The following is an 18,072-nucleotide window of genomic DNA, read 5'->3' on the forward strand; positions in this document are numbered from 1 at the left end:
TATTCCAATACCTTACAACTGCTGTCAGCACAGAATGTACTCTTACTTGGTACACTTGTATGGGTGCAATCTATCAGGATTGAGTACTTGGCTTCGTGTGGCAATTTTACATCTACAGATTTTCCTTGTGGCAGATCATGTGCATGTAATGCCTTCCTAATGGTCTTCCTTCTCCCATGTATGTTTTCTACACTCGTTTTGGTTTTTCCCAATTGGGGATCAGTCTATCCAGGTGCCGATTTATCATGAATATGGCAGTAGACCCCAGTCACATGGTTATGATGGGTCCTCTGGAACGTGGGTCACTAGAGTGCTGTATTTTATTTATATTTTATAAAGCACCTTAAACCGAAGAGCTGTACATTTTAAAACCAAAGTGCGGTACAAAAGAATGTTAAGAAATCAACATCAATCCTGGTAGCAGACAATCAGAGCTATTGGAAAAGGTTTCAAGGAGAGACGAAAAAGAGTAAACTGTAGTGGAGCGGCGAGAGCATTCCAGTGAAGAGGAGCAAGGAGATGGAAAGGTCAGAAACGGGACTGGGCACATAGAGGATGGGTGACATTGAGTCTAAAGAGGGAAGCGGAACGGAGAGCGAGATGGGGTATAGAAAGATACAAGTGCAGCAAGGTAATCAGGGGCAAGCCCATAGAGGGATTTAAAATCTAGGCCAAGAAAGTGAAATTTTAGTTGGTAGTGAAAAGGTAACCAAGCGAAGCAAGTGAAAAAGTCTAAATAAGAGAGAAGACAAAGTAGACGGATAGAAGAATTATAGATTGATTTTAGAGGGGCAAGACGAGAGGTCAGGAGACCAAAAAGTGGTGGAGCAGTAAAAGTTGAGAAAAGATTAGGGAGGAAATAAGTTAAGAAGCTTGGAAAGTGAGGAAGGGGTAATCTTTTACGAATATTATGAAGATGGAAACGACGGAAACGACAGGAACAAGAGGAGATTGAGATGGGCAAAGGAAAGATTGGAATCAAAGTAAAGAACAAGATTACGACCAGTGGGAGAAATAGAAAGATTGGAGGAAGGATAGGATATGAACGGGGGTAGAGGATGAGGAGGAAGAGTGTTAGCAGGGAAGAATGAGACCCCTCTCTTCCCTGCATTAAGAGTGAGAAAGCGAGAAGCCATGCAGGATTTGATAGCCGAGAGACAAGCTGTGAGGGTGTGGGGTATTTCTGAAGTCAAGGAAGAGAATGATAGCGTAGACGCAATATGCTATGTAACACTGCTTGCAAAAAGTCTTTTAAAAATCAATTGATTCTTTCCACCTGCCAGTTCCCTTGGTGATGGTGGAGAGTGGCCCTTTTATGTCTGATGTCATTTCCTGCTACCACGTTCTGCATTTATTCGGAAATGACCTTAAGGCAGTAATTGGTCACTAGGTATTTCGGAATTTTCCTTCCTTCCTAAACACTTCAAATAATATTCTTGTTGTCTTGGTATTTATCCACTCTGGAACTTTAATTCTAGCCATCTGTATGTGTTTTCTACTGAGGCTTGTGCATATTTCTGATCACCAAGTTACATTCAGACCAAATGTCTAGTTGCTAATGTAGCACGGAATGCCTATACTTGCACATGGTGGGAGATCAGAGTAGGCGGGCACGATAAAACACTTTTCTGGCTTCTTTGTACTTTAAACCGCCTCTTACCAGTCTCGGACGTCCCAGCCCACCTAGAGTCGGGGAATCACCCTGGTGTGCCACATTGGGTAAGGAAATGTGATGGGTGCAGGAATAGCCCTGACCCCTATAAAAGAGGGCTAACCTAACCACAACAAAAACAGGAAAACAAATTATTTTTAAAAAAAATAGATGCTGGGGTGCGGTCTTTTAGTGATCAGATGTTAAAGATATAAGATTAAATTAGATGCAGTACACCAGCAGTTTTAGATTTAATATAAAAGGGGTAAATACAACACACTTGTTAACACCCATTACCTAGTGGATGCATACAATAAAAACAATTAAAAAGCCAAGAGTCCTTTAAGATGTTTACAGTCTTAAGTGCACTTGATAAAAAAAATTTAAAAAAAACATACCAAATTGTCTTACTTGGCAGGCACCTGGCCAGGGTTGCCTGAACGTCCACTTTACCGCAGATAAGTGTTAAGTTGATCCTGTGTTTGTTGGTTGCTGACCCCAGGTCCCCTCCAGTCCTTACCCAGCGTCCGTCAGCTTTAGCCCAGGAATGTCTGGTGATGAGGGGGCCCCCTGGAGGTCCTCACTAGCCAGGCCATGTAGGTCAGGAACAGCACAATTTGCAGCGGCAGTAGCAGCCCCAGCCAATATCTCCCTGCTGGGCTGCATATGCCAAGAACTATCAGACACGAACAGAAGCTGCAGCAGCAGTAGGGGGGCCTCCACAAGCCCTGTATCCTAGGTTGCGTTTGCCCGAATGGCCAGAGGATTCAGTAAGGGCCTGCTTTGGCGGGGGCAGGCCCAGCTGCAATCATACAGCGTTCCCCTTCCTCACTGGAGAGCACCACCCATTAGATGCAGCCCAGGCGGAAGCTGTGATGAATTGCAGTGCTACCCTTACATATGGGGAGCACCATGTAATGAAGAGTCAAGCCACAGCAGTGAGGTTAGTTAGAAGCGCCCCGACTGGCAACAGAGTACCGTGTTGATGAGCCGGGCTGCTGCAACGATATACTACTGATCATAGGGCAACTCCTATCGAGGTAAGATCAACAAGGTATGTTTTTGTTGTGGGTGCCGAGTGAGAGTTGGTACTTTCCAACAGTCAATAGCTCTCTGCTCACGCAGTTACACAACAGGAATGCTTTTTTTCCTCTTAAAGTGTTCCCCATACTGTGCATGTGCTGGGGAATTCCAACGAAGGTGCAGCCAGGGGAAACCAGAGCAGTATCATTACATTTAAAAAATCTGTGCCCTGCAATGACCCTTTATAGGGCAGGGGTTACCTGCTCCCCCCACTTTGAACTATACGCGACGGAGAGCCTGTGCCACATTTTTATGTATAGGACGTTGGTTTCCATCCACTACAATGAATCAAGCACTTCCCACAGGATCCCTTGAACTCCCATGTGAAACAGACAGGCAATGGGAGCCTCACACTGAACTCCCAGTGAATCATGCACAGGTCAGGTCTGAACTCCCTGGTGGAAAGATGGAGAACAGACCATGCATCCTGATCCAGATGTGCACACTGTACCGGATCAGGGATAGACTAATAGTGGAGGAAAGGGTTCCTCAGCCACGTCCGGTGCAACAGGAGTGATGGGAGCAGGCTCAGGATCAATCTCAGTAGGCAAAACAACTGCAATTTTGTGCCCTAGATCCCTAGGAGTTCGGTCTGGACCCGTGGGTGGCAGAACCCATGCTAGTTACTGATCAGAGAAAGGGTCACTGCAGATACCAAACTGATCGCTCTGTGTCTGCATCCTCACTGGCTTCCAGGTGGCCTTCCAATGGTCTGTGTCTTGATAGGTTGGGGAGCTTATGGTGATTGAGCCAACCAAAGGTCTCTCCCTTCCGGCCTAGTCGGGTCATTGGGTCCTTGAGGGATGCCCCTTCTGCATCTCCCGGTGCAAAACCCTACCTAATCCCGACTGGAGCAGGTGGTTCTTGGTGTTCTTTGGCCATTCTTCCTCTCGCAGTCGGTAGACAGGGTGCTCTCCTAGCTGAAGCTCTATGGTGATCGGTTGGGACTCACTTCTCACCCGGCTCACTTCCCAGGCTGCGGGTCAACACACGGTTGCCAGGATGAAGAGCGTGTAATCAGATTTTGACATTGTGGTGGCATTTGTTACTCTTCAGTCATCTTGACAGCAGCCTGAGCAAACTGATGATTTTGCTCTAGCTGATATTTCAGCCGTTTCACCAATCTGGCGTCGCTCTCTCTGCCTGTTCTATCTGCGGACACTACAGAAACAGGGAGTGCCTTCAGAACATCAAGTAATAGTGTGTAAATCCAGTGGCATCATTCTTTGTACAGTTGCAAGCACAGGGCCAGGTAGCCACACCAGGTCTCCTCCAGCCTCAGGGAGTCCAACAATGGCAAGTGTGATTAAATCCCTCCGCTTGGGCATCCCCTTGAGGTTGGTATGGATTTGTACAAGTCTTCATGATGCGAATCAGCTCCAGCATCCATATGAGTGTAGACTAACAATCTGGTCCCCGGTCAGAATGAACCCTTGCTGGCTGGCCAACCATAGTACATAAACTAATTTTCCCACAGCATGCAGTCAACTGTGGTGGCGCAATGATCATTGGTGGGAAACGCCAGTGCGTGCAGAGTAAAGTGGTCCATCAACACCATATCCTACACATCACACCAATCCATCTCCAAACTGAGCAAATCAATGCATATTCCTTGGAGGACTGCTTGCCCACAACACAGGGTAAGTAAGCCTTTTCACCATTCTGCCCGCCTAGTCCACCTCCATCTTGGCCCGATGCCTGCTCCCCTTTTTTACTTCATTTTTTCCCCCGTCCCATTGCTCCCACAGCCCTCCCCTCCACTAAGCAGATTGGATCACTGCTGGGGTCATGTGACCAGAAGATCCCTTTTCTAGGATCGTCCAAAGGAAGACTCTGCCCAGGCAGCCCTCGGCAAAGGACAGCTCCACTGAGTTTGCCCGTTTTTGCCTGGGACGCCCACCGCAGGCCACCTACAGCGACAGATAAGATAAGTGTGGGGAGTACAGCCATAACTAATCCAGTAAAACCCCTCCACTCATTATTGAATATCATATAGCTACATGCATTTTGCCTAATTGTGTAAGGCAGCCTTATTCTGCATTTAGCCTAATTGTGTAAGGTGCCATATATTGCAGAGTGTTTGCGAAAATCACTCAGTCTGTGTGCACATTGTAGGTCCTACTCCCCCTTTAAATCTATGAGTTTTCCTAATTTTATTCACATTATGTCGTTATGTGCATTTTCGGCGCTGCTCTCCTTTTGAATCTAGGTGATACATAGCACTGCTCTTTGTACGTAAACAGAACCCAGGATGTAAACATTGTTTGTACTGCTAACCCATTTTCTCCCCTTGCACACCATAAATCACCGAAAGGCACCGACTCATTCCACACACCCAGCGCTCACATACAACACAAACACTATTGCACAACACCTGTACCATAAGAATGAAGCTACCTTTAAAGGACAAATTCAAATCGTACCTTCCCATATTGTTCTCCATCTCCTTAAACACAATCGACCCCGGTGTAGTTCGCAGTTCACCTCTGCTGCGCCCATACACATGCCATTCAAACATGGGTGACTAGCAGGGTCTTGGCCACCCTCGCATAACTAATGGCTGAACTGCACGCATACATAATAGCACCTCCCAATTCTCTCAAACCTTGGACTCCGGTCCCTCCGAGGGCATTCAACCAACAGCAGGCTGGCACCATAATTATGGACAAAGGCACTATACAAATGAATGAATGACTAGGTCCATGGGCCTGGAGCTCTGGAGGCGTTCTAGGCTGTGAACCACGTTCTTACTGGTGATACACTAGACACTGCTGGCAATTGTACGCCTTATTGGGTGATAGTCTGGGCCAGGCAAACCTTAAGTAGACCAACTCAAAGGTTCTGCTGCTGGCGAGATGCCCATGCAGATCATGGAGTGTATACAATACAGGTTCGCTGCAGTAGCACCAGGCAATGTAAAAGCCAGTTTCCAATTCAGTTTCCTTATACAGGACTCTGCCCTTCTGCACAAGTGGCTTTAACTCCTCAGGATTGCAGCCTGTTTTGGGTTTCGGGAAACATCTCTTGGCACATCCGCTCCTGTGGTCTCGGCTTCCAGGAGCAGAGCAATGAAAGGATCTGCTAGTTGTGACAAACTGATCTCCTCTCGGGTAAGACGTTATCAGTCCTCACCATGAAAGAGGCACAGTAGAGGTAAACCTGGAGCTGCTTTGTAATGGCCCACTTTAATGTCAGAAATTCCAACTAGTGGACTGGGTAGATCTCCACCTCATGCAGGCCCTGGCTGGCAAAAGCAAACTGCCTCATCTCACTGTTGGTCACCTGGTAAAGGACAACTCGCAACCCTTCCAGAATCATCCATGTGCAAGATGCACAGCAACTTGGGGTGGGGGTAATGAGGGGGTCCGGACTGGTGCTGTGCTGTGGTGATGGTCCTATTGAGCTCCTCGAAGGCCTGCTGGCTCACCAAAGTGCTCCAGTGGATGGTAAAAATCATCCACAGAGCTGGCTGCTGTCCTCTGGGTAGCCATCTATTGGAGAGGTCAGGCGCTGTTGGCATATCCCACAACGACACTCCATTAGTAGTTGTAGAACCCCAGGAAACGGACTCCTTCAGGGTCTGACATCATGGTCCGTGAGATGGGTGTCCATCCTTGCTAGAACCACAACAATACCATCCACAGAGCCTCTGCGTCAGATGTACTTGGTGCTCGTTTAGCAAAGTGGCACTTGTCCACACTGACCTTTAGCCCTTTCTCTCACAGGCGATACAGCACCTTCAGGAGCACCCAATTTTCCTCAATGGGCCTGCTCAATACAATCGAGGTAGATCAGCACCTCCAGGTGGTTCATGTCGCCCACAGTCTTCTCCAGAAGCTGCTGGAACGTGCTGGCATGATGAAAATACTCTGTGGCATCCGGATTAACCTGTAAAATCCAAGGGGAAACGATTGCGTCTTCTCATGGACCACCGGATGCATCAGGCTAGCAGCCACTCTGTCCAAAACAGATGAACACATACTCGCAAACCAATGCATCATCCAACTAGGGAGTGGTTGATTGGTCCAGAATAGTGCAGGTGTTAAGAAGACCGTAATTGATGCACATACAAACATACCAGTTCCGAGCAAGGATGAGAAGCGCATGGTCTCCTGGATAATCTCCCAGGTGGTTGTGTAAATCCTCCATGTCTCCTAGGGATAGGTGTCTTATCACTCCATGAAGGGCATCTTGTTGCCCACACTGATCGTGTTACAACCCGTGGGCCTTTCCAATGTCCAAGGATCTGTGCTATGATGATACATCCTGGTAAGCGGATGGTCACATTTATGACCGGTACCTTCAGGGTCTTCAGGTCAATGCCATCTGTCATTACCAGCATCTGCTGTATCGGTAACCCGTCTGGTACCTCCATCACCAGATATCCTTGCCATTGCTCCCTACTTAGTCACTCTGCCAGGAACATCACGGTGGTGTGCGCCAGGAAAGGAACCTACACAAACTAGGTGGTGGGAACATCTCCAACAAGTCCATCAAGAGGAACTCCCAAAATATAGCTCTTTGCAGGTATGCTGCTGGCACATGCTGTAGGGACAATGTGCAGTCATATTGAAATCTAGCCGTCTCCCGATACAGTGTAGCCAGTGCGTTGAACATTGAGGAATTTGTTCTGGGTTCTTCACTCCCGAATGCTGCAGACCATCGCCCGGATGTTGATGGACACATACTGTGGTTACATCGTCTGGAAACTGCAGTCTGACCCGTATGTACCCCAGATAGTTGAAGGGGTGGTTCTCCTACACTGAGAAGTTTCAGTCCAACCAATTGTTCCAATTACGAAAAAGATCTATTCGCACTGAACTCCATGGTACTATAATGTTGGAGTACCTACGCAATGGGGTGCTCCCACAAAGACTAATAGTTAGGAATGAACCTAGATTGTTCCTTGACAATAAAGATATTATACGGTGGAGCTACATTGCCAATAAGTGCGACCGAGATTGGTTGATTCTCATAATAGACACTGCTAAAGAAATGTCTGTGAAACAACTGGAAGAGTTGACTAAGTTAGAGGAAGCAATTAAAAAACGTGTCCCCCTGGAAGTGTATACTAAAAGGTTGGACGAAATCATAAAAGAAATGAATGCTTTCAAGGAATCTACTGTGCGTGATAGGATTAGAAGGTTGAAATCGGATATTACTGACTTTACACATGAAAAAGCCTTCCGTTACACCCAGGAGGGATATGTACCCGATCAGCATTATGATGGGGCATACAAACAACAACAACAACAAAAGAAGAGTGTGAGGTTTTCCAACACTTCTTATAGCTCACATAGCTCTGAAGACAATACTGAGGTAAATGACCCCAATGGTAGACAACAAAGACGGGGCAGAGGCCGTGGCCATGGCAATTCCAATAGGCGTAGGTCACAGAATTTTAGACCATTTCAAAAAGGTAGAGGAGGGCCTGTTAATTTTTTAGACCAGGACCTGCAGAACTGGGACTACGATCCCCCAGTAAACAGGAGCAGCAGAGCTTATTGATAAATGTATATAGGTATAAGCCGACAGACATCGAAATGACTGTACTGGAAAATTGGGTTTGGTTTTGTTCCCACTGTGCCATATGACCGGTTTAATTCTAGGTTGGAAATCGAGGAGCTGTTTAGAAAAATCCATCTGAAACAGTACTTTAAAGAGAACCCGTTTGAGATTTGACTAACAGTGGTCTCCAGAATCGGTCGTCTTTCTGTCCTCCTGCCACTAGCTACAGCCCGGAGTCTATAGTGTTTGAGAGAAGGGTGTTGGCAGATTTGGAATAACTCGAATGCACTAACACGCGTCATGCATTTCAGAATTGTTCATCCGCACAGAGAAAAGCTTTTGACTCACTTAGAAATAACAAGTCCATAGTCATCCGTAGTGCGGATAAGGGCGGGGCGATCGTGATTTTGAATCGCTCCGATTATATTGATGAATGCTCCAGACAGTTGTCTGATGCTACATTTTACAAACCTGTTGAGCAAGATCCCACAGGAAGATTGAAAATGTTGATATCTCAAAGTTCAGAAAGCCAGAGACAGGGGCTGGATAACACGCAAAGAAGCAGAGTATTTGATCAAGCGTGATCCTAGTGTTCCCTTATTTTATATCTTGCCCAAAGTTCATAAAACTCTTGTGAACCCGCCGGGCAGACCTATAGTGTCAGGGACTAATACTGTACTGGAACCACTGGCAAAATTTGCGGATTCCTTTTTGAAAGGTTTTGTAAGTAAGATGTCATCATACATTCAGGACTCCATGGCAGTCATTAATTTGATTGAACATTTTCGTTTTGATCCTAGTGAGGATATTTTGGTTACCATGGACATAGTTTAATTGTATACAAAAATTCCTCAATCAGCTACCTTGGAGGTTATAGAAGAGTTATTGTTAACCAAACGCTCTTCGGGTATTACACCTAATTCTTTTATCATCTGGTGCACTATGCTATCACTCACCGAGAATTATTTTCAGTTTAATGGACAGTTTTTCCAGCAAGTCCATGGAACAGCCATGGGCTCGGCAGTGGCCCCGACGTTAGCTAACTTATATGTGGATTTCTTTGAACATATGAGTGTTTATAATGAGAATAACATCTTTAAACAACACATTACTGTGTGGAAAAGATACATCGATGATGTGCTACTAGTGTGGCACGGAGATGAAACCACTTTGTTAGCTTTCTTCCAATGGCTAAATGGGCTGAACCCGTTCCTTAAGTTTATGTTAAACTATAATAAGGAACAGATTGATTTTCTAGATTCCAATCGAGTCACCAAAACACTTGAGCTCAGACCTTTTCATAAGGTTACCGATCGGAATTCACTCCTCAGATATGAGAGTTTCCACCCGAAAGCATTGAGGGACAATTTACCTTTCGGTCAATTTCTGAGGCTCAAGAGGAACAGTAGTAGTCAAGACGTGTTTCAGTCAGAAGCTACTATCTTGAGTAATAATTTAGAGGCACGAGGTTACCCCAGGAAGATTGTTAAAAGATCTTTAAAGAGGGCATTTAACAACAATCGAGAGGCCCTTTTGGAATATAGACCGAAACCAATTCCTGATGGGAGAGATACATTGGTGTTTGTGAGCACCTTTAATCACTTATCCAATCAAGTGGTCAGGATTGTTAAAAAACATTGGCATATTTTGGCCCGGGCTACAATACCTATTGACCCTCCACGTTGTGCCTTTAAACGTGGCCGCAACGTGAAGGAATTGGTCAGTAGAAATGATGGCAGTATTAAGGGTGATGCCTAGATCACCATTACTGAACAATGGGGCTTGCCCAAACCTAAAGGCCATGCACCGTGTGGCGCGTGTATATGCTGCCAGTTCAAAGCCGCACTACGGCGGTAGACATTGGATTGCCAAGATTGTGTGAACAAAAATCGTTTTCCAATTGCAATTCAAGCAATGTGGTATATGCGATTTGGTGTACATGCCCAAGGTTATACATTGGAAAAACAGAACGTAAAGTTAAGGTGCGAATAAACGATCACAGAAGCTGTATCAGAACCAGAAACTTAACAGCACCATTGGTTGGCCACTTCATTATGCGTGACCATAGTTGCAATGACTTGAAGTGGACAGTATTGAAAAAGATTACTATTACTAACAATAAGAGTACAGATAAACAAACTTTATCCAGGGAAGAGATGACTCATTTTTTTGAGTAGCAGCCACCTGGTAGGTCTAAATGAACAGATTGATTGGAATATACAAGTCTGGAGATCAATCTCATTCAGAGGTTATCAAGTGAAATAGTGAAATAGTGAAATAGTGTAATTGCAAATAATGGTTTAAAATAGTGTAAGTGTGCATGTAACTAACGTGATGACAAACACTATTGTATACTTTACCATTTGCTTTCTTTTTTTCTCTTTTTTTCTTCTGTTTCTCTGGCTCATCGATTTTGAGATTCCAAACAAGTATGTCATCAATTGTGGTTGTATAGATACGAGCAGGTTGCTTACATTCTATGGGCCGTTAAGACATGGTGTCCGTAGACAACGCGATAACAGCATTGGAAACTTGTACATTCATGTTTTGGTCAGGTGACGCTACAGGACTTGCACAGACGAATAACATCGCTATTGGTACTGCGTCGTGTATCACGTGATTATACGTGAAACTAGACAGCATTTAGGCGTCAGACGTGGCTCATCACAGCAGCTTGTTTGCTTGTTGCCATGGACGGGTTACATCGCGTTTGAATTCGTAGGTAAGCATATATTTTGGATTCATGTCCGGGAACACATTAGAACCAAACATGAATTTAGTACTTGGGCGAGATCCGATGTGGTTACGTTTTTCGCAGTTACACTGTGGCACGCCACTGTAATAGTGCCGTTGGAGACATCCAGCAACACTCGGGATGGATAGTTGACGATATTTGTACTGGTCTTCCAATATGGCGGGCTATGTTTATTTTGCTTCTTAGATATGCTACCCCATATGGATATTGTAATCCAGTGCACGCTGTTGGACTTGTATCATCTTGGCACTATTTTGGCATGATTGGCAGCTTTATTCACGTCATGCGCTAAAGAAGGTGTTTAAGGAACATCAGGTTAGTACTACTTGGCTGGATAACCAGTCGTTTTTTCTATGCTATAAGTTATAGTATGCACAGTGACTATTGGCTGGATTAACTGTTTGGCAATTAGCTGACACTTTTGATATGGAGCAGGCTCCATTTTTTCCATTTTTCTTTTGTCTCCTTTATAGGTGCGCTGCTTTGCTGTTTGCCGGCTCATTAATTCCAGCCTGACCAAGTGGGCGAAACAATTGTGGCATATATATAAAAAAACATCAGCATTGTCAACAGACCCATTGAAGGGGTCATATTTTGAATCTGTACAGCCAGGGGTGTGCCTGGCCGGGAATCAACGGTGCATCCTTGAGTTTTTTTTCCATACGAGTTTGGGCACCCGGATTTCACTCAGGGTGTTCACCGGTGGTGGCATGGTTTAGTGTTTTTTATTATTAAGTCAATGTCCGACACTTTTTGATTTTGTTTGCATTCTTGTTAAAACCTAGGTGATTATGATGGATTTAAGGGGGTTTTACAGTGACTGGTGTGGTGATGGTGGTCATTTTGGGGAGAGATACAATTGAGATGATCCCCCTATCACAGTCCCCCACGTGTGATTTCATCATTGGAAGGACGTAGTGGAGTTTTGAGTACCCCATGGTGTGCACCCCGCTTACTGATTTAGTGGGTGTTGCTGTTCTTAATTGGTAAAATTATGCATTTGAGCCCGATTAAGTGTGTTTCTCTGTGTTTTTATTTTTCAGGTAACCTCTGTCCTGTCCACACGCCTGTATCTCTATTCCAACTCCCCTGAAAATACTGGACCCACTTACCCCTGAGGAATTTCTAAAGAAACTGAATATATATAGAAAGAAACATGTTGGGCCGGGGAATTTGATGTTGTAGTAAAGACAGATGTTTATATCACAGTGTTGTGTATTATGTAGAATATTTTGTTATTCCACTGTGATACTCTGATATATTGTTGGTATTGGAGTTTATATTTTAGTACACTGTTTTATAGTAGTCTGTGAATTGTTATAATTGAAGGAAACAACAATTATAATTGAAAGAAACAATAGTGAATTCAATTTGAATGTTTGAGTATGAGTGAAGTGTGTTTGCAGTATGGTCTCTGGGAGAGGATGGTAATACAGTGTTGTATGAGACTGGCTTTGAGTGTCTGATATATTTTTTAGAGGTGCTATTAGGTTGGCACGATGGATGATTTTTAGATATATATTATGACTTTGTATTGGTATATCTTTTTCTAAACATTATTAAATAATAAAATTAAAATTTAAAAATGAGTTTAGTAAAGTAAATTGATTGACTTTGTATATTTTGTTTTTACATGATATATTTATTGTGCAAGTGTGTTCACTGGCCTAGAGCTTACCACACAGAGTACCCCGCTTTATGGTCTTTTGTTTGCCTTTATAAATTTAACGGTTCTCTCCAGGTTAGACCATATAGCTTGGATAGATCTGGTATTCTCTGTTACTTTAGTTTCTTGTGCTAATGGAATATGCACCAGGGGTTTCCAGTAAAATGGCTTGTAGTACATGGTCACCTACAAGCTTCTGTCTAGTAGCACTTTTACCTGCCATCCAGCGATGCAACTGTCACAGTGGCTGGTGGCCCTACATACCCTTCAGGTGCTCCAAGACTTTCAGGGGCTATGCTTGTGAGTCTGTAGGTGATCTTCCCCTCAGGTAGACTAGCTGACCTGGGTGAATGCTGGCTCTCAAATGACATGTCCACCAGTGTGGTCTCTGCAACCTGGGCCCCTCTGGTGATGCAGGATTGATGGATGGCGTTTGTCTGTACTCAGTGTAGTATTCTAGAGGATCCAGGTGCGCCACTCGCTGGCGTTTCCCCATGTGGGTATTCAACGCTTGGAAGCACTCTACAACTTTGATGTTATCCGGTGGATTTGTGCACATATGGACGGTGTAGCCTTCCTGCTCAAACCTGTGGCACAACTGCCAGGGCTTGAATGGTGCAGTTTGCCATTGGTACTCTTAGGGTTCCCTTGGCTCTCAAGCGTGCTAGAGGAGCTGGTGTTCCCTCTCCCAGGATGGAGGTGCAGAGTCTCTTCTGTGCTCCGTTGGCCTGAGAGGGGTCGCTGAAGAGAATACCTGGGCAGGCACCCTCTGCAGCTGTATAGCCTGGATGATCTAGCGCAACTCCTCCACTTGACGTCTCAGCTGTATTAGCATCAGCAGAAATGATCTTGCGCTGCATGCTTTTTTGCTCCCTGACCAGATTAAAAGCGGTTTGGTTCACCTTCCTTGCACTGGCAATCCAGTTGTAGAATCAGCTCCATCTTGGCCAGGTATACCGAGTCGCTCACATGAGTCGGAGGCGGATGGTGTAATACTTTACCATTAGCTCCACACCAGATTCCGTTGCTCCAAAGACTCTCTCCAACATGTACATTATATCCTCAGCAGTGGGGTCGAGATGAGGTGGAAATGTACTGGCAATATATATACCAACTCCGGGATGGTGGATAGGAATGACCAGGTAAGTAGGGTAGGTACAGGCACACTTACCTGATATTAGCAGCGCCGCCAAAGAAACGTAGCAGAATGATTCACTTTTAATTGGTGGGAGACCAGTGTAGGTGGCCACGATAAAACACTTTTCTGACTTTTGTTCTTAACTCCACCTCTTAGCAGTCACCAGCGTTCCCACTCACCCAGAGTCCTGAAATTGCACGTGCGCGCTACACTGGGATAAAGAATGTGTCAGGAATAGGGTGGTAGGTGCGGAAATGCCCATAATACACACACAAAATAAACACCAAGTCTGCTGCATTTCTTTGTTGTGACTAGCTTTAAAGGATGCTGGTGTCGGGTCTTGTAATGAGCAGATGTTCTAAATGTAAATTTAATCAGTAGCAGTCGTTTAAGATTGCATACAATACACACTAATTACTAGCTCCTATGAAACACCCATTACCTAGAAGATGCATATAAAAAGTGAATGGATGTTATTTGTCTCTACTCCGTCGGAGTGCAGAATTCTAGAGGCCCACCACTTGCCAAAAGCTACACTGGTAGTCCACTCACTTGTCATGTTTGCCATCCCAAGGGGACAGGACTTCCATATTTGCAGGTAGTTCTTTTGATGACGTGCTGTCCCAAAAGGGCATTAACTCCAGGTACTAGGTCTCTTGATTGACTCCCAACTGGTAGTTGTCATTCTTCCTGTCGAACAGGTCAACAGGCTTGACGGGGAGACCGATTTTGTCAGTTTTTATCTCCCATTATGTAGAAGAGGCAATCACCCGCCTTCCACACTGGGTGCATTAAGTAATTTCCTTCAGACTCTATCGGGTCTCTTGATTGACCCAACTCAGGTGGTAGTCAATTTATCCATCATGAACTGGTCAACAGGCTAGACGGATTAAGGTGGTCAATCGGTTAGGCTGATCAAGCAGTACATGGAGGGAAAGGATGGGGGGTTTAATTTGCGGGTGCAGTGGGGTAAGGGAGAGGGGGGCAGGGTGGTACAATTCTCTGGTCAGGTGCAGCAGAGTAGTTCAGGGTGAGAAGGGGAAAGACTAATCTCATGAGAGGGGGCCAAAAGGGGCGTGTGAGAGAAGGCGGAGGACTGCTGGGAGAGGATCGGGGAGGAGAGGAAAAAGGTGTATGGGAAGAAGGAGAAAAACAAGTACATAGGGGGTGGATGGGAAGAAGGTGCAGGGACAATCCCCTGCGAATGTGAGGAAAACAAAGTATGCACGGAAGGAGGGGTATGGTAGAAGAAGGAAGGGAATGGAAATCATCTCCAGGATGCCTCATTTCCATTAAAAGTCATGCATGTTTAAGTACAGCACGACAAGGAGCAAACCATGGAATTGAACAGTGGAAAAACTGCAACAAAAGTCAATATCCCAAGGATTCAAAGCAGGTGACTAATAGTAGCAAAGGTCAGCCATGGATTAAAAGCAAACCATGGCAAATCTCCACCAACAGGCGATTTTAGACAGGTGAGCTGCCAAGATGAGGTTTACAAGTGGGGAAAGAAGAGTAAGAATACTAGGTTTAGAGATTCCATTTATAGAGTAAATGCCCATGTGGCCAGAGTATACTTCACATCAAAAGGGAAGCGCCTCCTATTGGGAGACGTTCCTTGTTCAGAGGAAATGCAGATAGAAGGAGAAAGCTCACCTATTTTGGAATAGACTTCCTGCGACCGGATCCGGACTTCTGAAAGATCAGCCAGAATGACCTTGTGCCCCTCTTGCAACTCCGTGTCTTGGACGACGAGCTGGGTAGTCACATTTTCTGAAAAGTGAAAATACAAGCATTTATGTTTCAACCAGTCCAGTGATTCACGGATGCAGACGCCAATTACCCACTTTTCTAGGAGGTCCATGTAGTTTCAGGTTATTGGAATTCTGTTTTATCAAGGTTTGGTCTTATTCCACCAAAGGCAAGTAAGAACTGCCAGGAATGCACTAGTTTAATGAACAGACTGAACTCCATCGCCCGTAAATTGCACACAAAACGAGATTGGGCTGGATGGAAAAGAGGGTCCTTCATAGCCATTGTTTAGCGGGAGACATCTCTGTGGCTTCACTTTAAAGACAGATTCTCAGAGCTCTTGGGTGGGTGGTTGACAATGGCTATCCCTAAACGAAAGGTTTGCTTTGATGCAGGTCGACCTTAAGAGGCAACACGCCTTGATTCAGATATTGCCTCCATCTCAATGTTTTTAAGAAAAATAAGTGAAACCCACAAGCTTACATGTAAAGTAATAGGCACAAGCTTACGTTCAAACATTCAAAATGAATATTACAATTCAAAGAAATACATATGATCTGTTTAACATATTAATAAAGTTAGGAAGAGCACATAAAACACACTTCCATGCAGTAGTTAGGTCAGAGCATCTAATGTGGTATATCGAAGGCAAATCGCTTTTCACAAATAAGCGTGCAGTAGTGTTGACACCCACAGTTCTTTACATAAAATCAAATTGTTAAAAGCCAAAGAACCCAGCCTTAAGTTAAATGTTTCAGTATAGGAATCAGATATTGAACACGTAAAATAGCATATTTTGGTCACATTAAAACAAAATGAAGGGTTGTTTTCGTTCCTATTAGGACAGGAGGGACAACAACCATTTAATGCTTGGGCTTGATTTTTCCATAAGTAAACCAAGAATGTATTGGCAATGAATGTCAACGAAATCCAGTAATAGCCCAACGTTCATGGAGATACTTTGGAGGGGTTTAGGTATGGCTGTAATCCTGGAGGACATTCCTCAGACGTCACAACTTCAGCAGAGTTACCCCTTCCAACTAGACCTAGACTCGAAATCATTTGTTTAATAAGCTTATATGCAATACCCCAAACAGATTGTGCAGTACACTCCTCACAAAGCAATAGATTCAAGGCAGCTGCAAATGAGTAGCACTTACTATCAGACAGCATTTTCTGTTGCTGGTCACAACCCCCACATCATCCATCACACTCTGCCTTACTGGAACACATAGTCCCACGTGACTCATGTGAAAGAGCGGTAGACAACAGCCATTCTTCATGTGATAGTACTTAGCCCTTCACCCAACATCCAGAGAAACCTTTCTAATTGTAATGGCTAGTGCAAATATCCATCCCCCCAAGCCCCTTTCTAACAATTCTCATTTTGTGAATATAGGGCATAGTTGCACGCTACCTCCTGCCACGGAAGGAGGAGTAATTGCCTTTATAGAGTCTGCATGAATTGACGAGAGGTGGCGGGGGAATAGATGGCTGTGGATCTTTTAACTTTCCTGCTGCCGCGTCCAATCCAAGTAGGACAGCCCAGGATGGAAAACAATTCAGCACGTAGCCTGCTGGTTCCGTGCCAGCCTAAAGGAAAGAGGCGAGGTGGAAATCACCAGGGCAGACAAAACGAGTCACCACTGATGCAGTGTTGCATTTTGCTCATCATGAAGGCAAGCGATTGATGATGTAAGAGAGGGTGTTAGTGTATCAGAGAAAACTGTTATGTAGTGATTGAGGGAATGCCTGGAGTGAAGGTTCCATACTAAGTCAGTTGGAGAGCTCCTGCCTTGGTGATGGGAGCCAGTGGTCATCTCTGGAGTAACTAACATATCATGTAACAGACTGGAGCTTAATAAAGTAAATTATGCTGGAACCTACCTGAAGTGCTGATGAACCTACTTTATTTCACTGGTGACAAGGATGGGACCATCCTAGGAACTGCTAAAATAGCCAAGGGACCCTGGAGGCCACTGGTTCAAATCCCAGTGGGTTTAGTGAGTGCCACTGCCTGAAACATGCGGCTCTCGATGTTTTGAACTGTAACTCCCATGATCCTTCGCCATTGACTCTCCTGACTAGGGCTGAACATTGCTGCCCAGAACATGTGAGGAGAAAATTTGTAGACCTCGGGGTTAGTCTTAGTTTATGAAAAGTTTTTGGAGCTCAATAGAAGCCTCTATAGGACATAGTTCAGCAAAAACAGACCTAGTCTTGCCTACAAAATAAGTGCAGCTCTTTCACTTTCAAGCCCAGAAATCACGGCACTTGATACGATTGTCTAGTTTCGAATGACAGGCCACTTATGCCAAAAGATTTCAATCTTAATATAGGTTGACTAAACAATTACAGACTGACGAAGTATGCCAAGCTATTCTCAAGTCCACAGCTATATACATTCCATAAGGAAACTGACAGTTTGGCCAAAACACTTCAGCACCCATCCTTTCAGCAGATGGACCTTTGTTGAGGTTGAGCTCATTTTCTTTTTCTTGGTACAATTCCAATCATTA

General features: G+C 44.7%; 1 protein-coding gene across 2 annotated transcripts in view; it reads right to left on the reverse strand.

Annotated features, from left to right (window-relative positions):
* Positions 1-18,072, reverse strand: part of LOC138497992 (protein brambleberry-like) — a 297,213-nt gene that overhangs the window by 138,914 nt on the left and 140,227 nt on the right. For both annotated transcript variants that reach the window (XM_069621767.1, XM_069621768.1), the window contains exon 6: positions 15,458-15,574. In XM_069621767.1, the coding sequence (XP_069477868.1) occupies positions 15,458-15,574 (117 nt within the window). The remainder of the gene's footprint in view (positions 1-15,457; positions 15,575-18,072) is intronic.

The sequence above is a fragment of the Ambystoma mexicanum genome, chromosome 5q (assembly GCF_040938575.1).
Source record: "Ambystoma mexicanum isolate Mex_15411 chromosome 5q, UKY_AmexF1_1, whole genome shotgun sequence".
In the NCBI taxonomy this organism is placed as follows: domain Eukaryota; kingdom Metazoa; phylum Chordata; class Amphibia; order Caudata; family Ambystomatidae; genus Ambystoma; species Ambystoma mexicanum.